This window comes from Eumetopias jubatus, unplaced genomic scaffold (assembly GCF_037043125.1).
Source record: "Eumetopias jubatus isolate StellerSeaLion01/CBP00866 unplaced genomic scaffold, mEumJub1_p1.0 scaffold_1, whole genome shotgun sequence".
Lineage (NCBI taxonomy): Eukaryota > Metazoa > Chordata > Mammalia > Carnivora > Otariidae > Eumetopias > Eumetopias jubatus.
The window spans coordinates 127,534,999-127,540,998 of NW_028274807.1; the positions used below are offsets into that span (position 1 = coordinate 127,534,999).

The following is a 6,000-nucleotide window of genomic DNA, read 5'->3' on the forward strand; positions in this document are numbered from 1 at the left end:
CCGAAGGCAGACACCAACTGAGCCACCCAGGCGCCCCTCATTAGTGCTCTTTCTATAATCCAAACATATTTTTGACTTTTTAGATCCCAGGTAATTGTGCAAAATACTTTCCTAGATCTGAGTAACTAAAATTGTTACGTGGTTTCAGTAGATTATAAATCCTACAATGTTTAGTTTCCAGGGCTTCTCAACCTCAGCACTGTCGACATTTTGGGCTGGATAATTCCTTGTGAGGGGCTATCCTGTCCACTGAAGAATGTTTAGCAGTGTGCCTGGCCTTTGCGCACTAGATGCCAGGAGCAGTCCCTAACTGTGACAACCAAAAAGTTCTCCAGACACTGCCAAATGTGCCGTCGGGGGGGGGGGCAAAATCATCTCTGGTTGAGAACTCCTGAGTTAGCCAAAGGGACGTCAGATGAGAGACATTATAGCAAAATAATTTACAACACTTCCTACCAACCTATAACCACAATAACTCCTCAAGGTTTTTTGAATGCTTGCTGTGTCCCAAAAACTGTGCTAAATGCTTCTCATAATTTAATCCATTCATCAGTTCTCCAAAGCATTTACAATTATTATCTTCATTTCACAAACAAGGAAATCAGCCCTAGTTAAGTGACCTCCCCAAGGTCACACAGCGTGTAAGTGGCATAGCAGAGATCCAAACACAAACCGTGTGCCTTCAATGCCAGCATTCTTAACCCATGTAAGGGGCTCATTTCTCTGCTAAAACGCACCCCTCAGCATCCCACCACCAGTGGGTGATCTGGGATCTGGGGCTTCTTTATAAACTCCGGTCTTTTCCTCTGAGATTGGGAGCTCTGTGTGTTGTGGGGGGAGGGGGTGGTGTTGCACTAGAGGAAAACCTTGATGTAAGAAACAATTCCAAATCCTATTTAAAAAATAAAACTGAGATTATGCATCTAAATGACAGTATAGCCTGGGGAGAAAAATAAGCATGGTTCCCTTAGAGGAGGGTTATTTAAACAGCAGAGCCCTGGAACATAATCACAGGTTTGAACAAGTTTTCTTACTCTGTCCTTACAGGTCAGGAATAATTGTACTCCCCTATATTGTAGTAAGTTTTAAGAGTTTTTGAGGTAGTGACTCACACATGCTGTGAGCTCTTCAGAAGGGGTATCTCCCAGATACAATTAATAAACCATCCCTTCCCTGCCCCCGGATGCTGGAAATCAATATGTGTGCGGGTGCATGCGCCTGCGTGCGTATCAGTTAGTGCCCTCAAGTGCACACGTGCCATTCTTGAGCTCCTGGAGTTTCAGCTGGAGCCTTTGGACTGTGCCTCGGTGCTCTTTTAAGCCTGTGGTAAGGCAAACTTCTTAACTGCAGCTCTGCTGAATTTATAACTTCTGTTCTCAATCCTACAATCATACTCTATGAAATCCTTTAGAAACCTAAATATATAGGGTCAGCCCTAGGACTATTTTGCAGTCCTAGTGGTAATTGCAATAGGAAGACATCCAGGAGACCAACCCCTTACATGGGTGCAACCCTCCACGTTTTGTACAGTCTTTTCCCCACTCACTCTTTCAATTCTCACAACTCCAGTGAGGCCAGGCTGGCCCTATTGCTGTCCTGAATAAAGAAGGAAACTGAGGTTCAAAGAGATTGAATGAGCCGTCCAGATCTCCTAGTTTTCATGATTGCTACCCACTGTTTTCCCCACCACATCACATTCACTTCATCCTTTTAGATCACAGGTAACTTTTTAAAAAAAAAAGAGCCATGGTTTGGTACCCCCATGAATGATCCTTCTCCATCAAGTCGGCTGAGCAGATTCGGCGTGTTACATCATCCTGCCTGATCTGGCCCTGCCCACCTCGATGTTACTACCTTATGGTCTTGCTAAACACAGAGCTCCTGCTCTTCCATCAGTACATTGTTCTAGCTTCAGGGCGGTGATGTTCTACCCGTGGAGGTTAGGTGTACAGACTTAACGCGTCCGTAGTAGTTTCCTCACTGTTTCTCTGTGATCCAAGAATAATAAATCTTTCCCACTTCTGAAAAGCTGTTCTGGGCAGCAAGAGGAGGAAACTGTCCTTGGTTCTTCCTTGCCTGTAATGTCCTACTTCTACTTCTAATCCTGGAGGTCACTAAATTCAGGTCCCTCCTGAAAAAGGCAACCAAGAGAGGTCTCCCTTGACTTCCCATACTCACCATACTTATTAGTGTCTCTCTAAAAAGTTAGATATAATGATTCTCTAAGGGTTTTCTAATGGGACACTCTGGAAAAAGAAGGAGGTGGATTCTGTGGTCAAAGTTTAGGAAATACAGTTTACTACTAGATCCATTCCTTTAAAGCCACAGCACATAATAAAATATTATTTTTTTTAAGGATTTTATTTATTTATTTGAGAGAGAGCAAGAGAGTGAGAGAGAGCGTGAGTGGAGGGGCAGAGGGAGAGGGAGAAGCAGACTCCCCACTGAGCAGGGAGCCCGATATGGGAGTCGATCCCAGGACCCTGGGATCATGACCTGAGCCAAAGGCAGACACTTAACCTACTGAGCCACCCAGGTGCCCACACATATTAGAATATTAAAGACTGAGGAGTCCTGCCCTTTAGAGACCTGAAATACAGTGTAACCCTTGTTCTGTTCCCAAAACTGATTTGACTATTGAAACCCATTTTTTTAACCAAGAAACTCCTGTTAACAACTTGTCAAACTAGTATTCCGTGGGACACATGTTGATAAACCTGTTTTTAAAAGATTGTGTGATAACTCTGTTCATGAGACAGAACAAGAACCAAGGACAGTTTCCTCCTCTTGCTGCCAAGAACAGCTTTTCAGAAGTGGGAAAGATTTATTATTCTTGGATCACAGAGAAACAGCGAGGAAACTACCTACTGATGATGTGTTAAGTCTGTACACCTAACCTCCACGGGGAGATCTCAGCTCCATACGCTGGCTTAAGTGCACACAGCAGGAATGGAATATGTATAGTGATTTGGGGCATAGCCTCTTCGATCATACAGCCTGGATTCAAATCCTGACTACACCACGGTTACTGTGTAACTATGGCCAAGTTGTTTAACCTCTTTGCGTCTCAATTTCTTTATCTATAAAATAGAGATAGTAAGGTTTTTATAAAACTTTATAGAACAGTTGCCAGATGTAGCAAACCAAACTACAGGATGCCCAAATATTGCACGAAACATGCTTTATGCTATAAAATTATTTGTTGTTTACCCAAAATTCAAATTTAACTGGGTATCCTGTGTTTTCCTAGCAACCCTACTTTACAGGGTTGTTGGGAGGATAATGTGACATATTCCATATTGAACTCTCAGAACAATGCCTGGCATATAATAAGCATTGAGTAATGATTGGTTATTGTTACAAATGTTACCACTTTGAGCAGAGGCACCTTTCTTTTATTCCGGTTCTAATGATTTTCTAAGGGTTTGCCTGGGCATATAATTTAATCATTTATAGTCATATATTCCCCATAATCAATAAAAAGAAGAAAATAGTATCTCATTGTGTAAGTCCTTAGATAGATATTGTTTTGTAAGAGCCAAGAAAGTTGTATTAAGTCGCCCTTCATCTACCATTAACGGAAGAAAGCCTTGGTAGGAAAAATTAACATTAGTCTTGTGTGATAAATATTATTTATTTCTTTTAGCTCCAGGAGAGCTATCTTTGTAAGGTTTTCTTTTCTTTTTTTAAAGATATTATTTATTTATTTGTCAGAGAGAGAGAGAGAGAGCACAAGCAGGGGGAGCGGCAGGCAGAGGGAGAAGCAGTCTCCCCGATAAGCAGGGAGCCCGATGCGGGGCTAGATCCCAAGACCCCGGGATCATGACCTGAGCAAAAGGCAGACGCTTAACTGGCTGAGCCACCCAGGCGCCCGTCAGGTTTTTCTTAGGGAAGAATTAACTTGTAGTCCCTGAACACATGGTAACTGAACGTGAAGGGGGAGAAAGGAAGCCCACAACAGTCTGGTAGTCGAGGGAAGTGAGCCTGCGCTGGAGTAAAACAGGGAGCGAATCGACCACATGCGGTTAACTGCAAGTTCATGGTAGTATCTCAGAGAGGACTACCTCTCAACCAACTTGCCACAGACTGACAGTGTTGACAGTGTCATTTCCGCGGCGTCCCCACACTTGCTTAATGCACATGTTGGCCAGGAACCCATGAATATAAGTAAAAGTCCAACTTGCACGGATTTCTCTACAGAAGGTACATGATATGACACACTTTTTTTTTCAGCACCGAAGTCTGACAGCTGGTAAATCATTTGTAAATAAATTGATATGTTTCTCTGATTCTCTCTCCTGTGTTGACTTCGGACCTAGTAAAGATAATTTGCATAATCATATGGTCAGAAATTTGTTTCTGTAGAAGGGAAAGAAAGGAGTTCTGAATACACTAAGCTGAGGAAATAGGAACTTCATGTTTGATTTTTAGGTAAAAGATGACCTCCCTGCAAATTATAGAAATAAATTTTGAGTATTCTTACAGTAAGAAAATTTACTTATTTGTCAGCATATTTTCAGTCTATCAAATAAAAAAAGGTGAGGAAGAGAAAGAGATTGAGAGAGCGGATGTGAAAGACAAAGAGAGGGTCAGAGGCGGAGGGAGACTGAGTGAAACGGCTCAAGAGAAGTAGAGATACCGAGAAAATCACAGACAGAGAAACCGAGGGATTAATTCCAGGACTCACACAGATAAAGTGATAAATCCCCTTCACTTTGCAAACCCCCTTCCTACCTATTTTGAAGACAACGTCAACAGTATATTTTCTTTCCTTAACCTCTCGCACCAGCCACCCCTCTTTTCCCATAACTTGTTACACTGCCCCGGGGGAGAAAAACATTATTTTAATGATCAACCAAATCTACATATCAGGAAGTCCTCGAAATCTCGAATTTAGTTTCACTTTTATGCTTCAAAGACTGTTTACAAATATAGTTTCCAATTTCCTGATTAAAAAAAGGGGGGGGAAGGGGCTACTTCATGCAGAAGATGACTGTTTTTAAATAATCATTACACTGAATGAAGTCTGCTTAGCTCCTGGTGCTAACGTGGCTAGCTGAGGCTTCCCCCCCCAGCATCATGTGGCTATCAGAAGGAAATGCACTCAAGGCAGCTGTGAAGTAAGTGAATAAATAAATAATAGCAGCAAAGGCACAAATAACCAAAGCAAATACTTTTTGTCAGGACACGTTAAGCATTCGTTAGGAGGAACTTGCGAAACTAGATGATTCACTTTCTGAGTTTGGTCTCTGGGAGACAGCAGTAGGGGGTAAAGTGAAACCTGATACTTGGATATCAGACCCTGCTGGTAACAGTTTTAAGGGAAAAACAATAGAAAAGCTTACTCACCAACATCACCAACTTGAGCTCCTTAGCTACCGCACCTCGGCCTACCCCGGAGAGCAGAAGCAAGCAGCTAAGGCAAAGGTTTGTTGCCCTGGCCACGAGGAGCAGGGCAGGCCTCATGCTGGGGAGTGCTGTCTCGGGCAGCAGTTTGGAGGTGCTGTTTCCAGAGCAAAAGCCATTAGAGGGGAAGCTATTTAACAAAGGATTGAAAGGGAAGGAGTCACTGGGAGGAGTCAGACTCAGAAGTAGTAAGATCACCAGGTAGTTTGGGGCGGGGTTTGGCGTGTCTGGTCAGATAATTTGGGGGCTGGGTGTGAGAGAGCACAATATTCTGGATTTAAGGTAGAACACTGAGCTCCAGGGAGGGGAAAGCTGTTGCTCAAGGTCACGGAGCATGTTAGGAGATTTTTTTTTTTTTTTTTTAAGTTTACCATTCTCTTTAGATAGGGTGTGATAGAGTGTTTGCTTTGTGCCTGTCACTTGGGAAAGGGATCTACCTTGACTTTGGAAACCTTAGGCCAGTGATTCCTAATCTTTTGGGAATCCAGGAATATAGGCACAGTAATATGGAAGGGATTGTGGGTACTGGCATATTTTGGGTCTATTCCCCAGGCCAAACTTGGCTTCCTTTTGTAAAACTTTCATGTAGTCTAG

The 6,000-nt window shown here is 42.8% G+C and overlaps 1 protein-coding gene across 2 annotated transcripts in view; it reads right to left on the reverse strand.

The window, feature by feature from the left end:
* The window catches only part of ACP3 (acid phosphatase 3), a 48,192-nt gene extending 42,640 nt beyond the window's left edge, over positions 1 to 5,552 (reverse strand). For both annotated transcript variants that reach the window (XM_028099240.2, XM_028099242.2), the window contains exon 1: positions 5,350 to 5,552. In XM_028099240.2, the coding sequence (XP_027955041.1) occupies positions 5,350 to 5,466 (117 nt within the window). In that variant the 5' untranslated portion in view covers positions 5,467 to 5,552. The remainder of the gene's footprint in view (positions 1 to 5,349) is intronic.
* Positions 5,553 to 6,000: the final 448 nt, after the last annotated feature.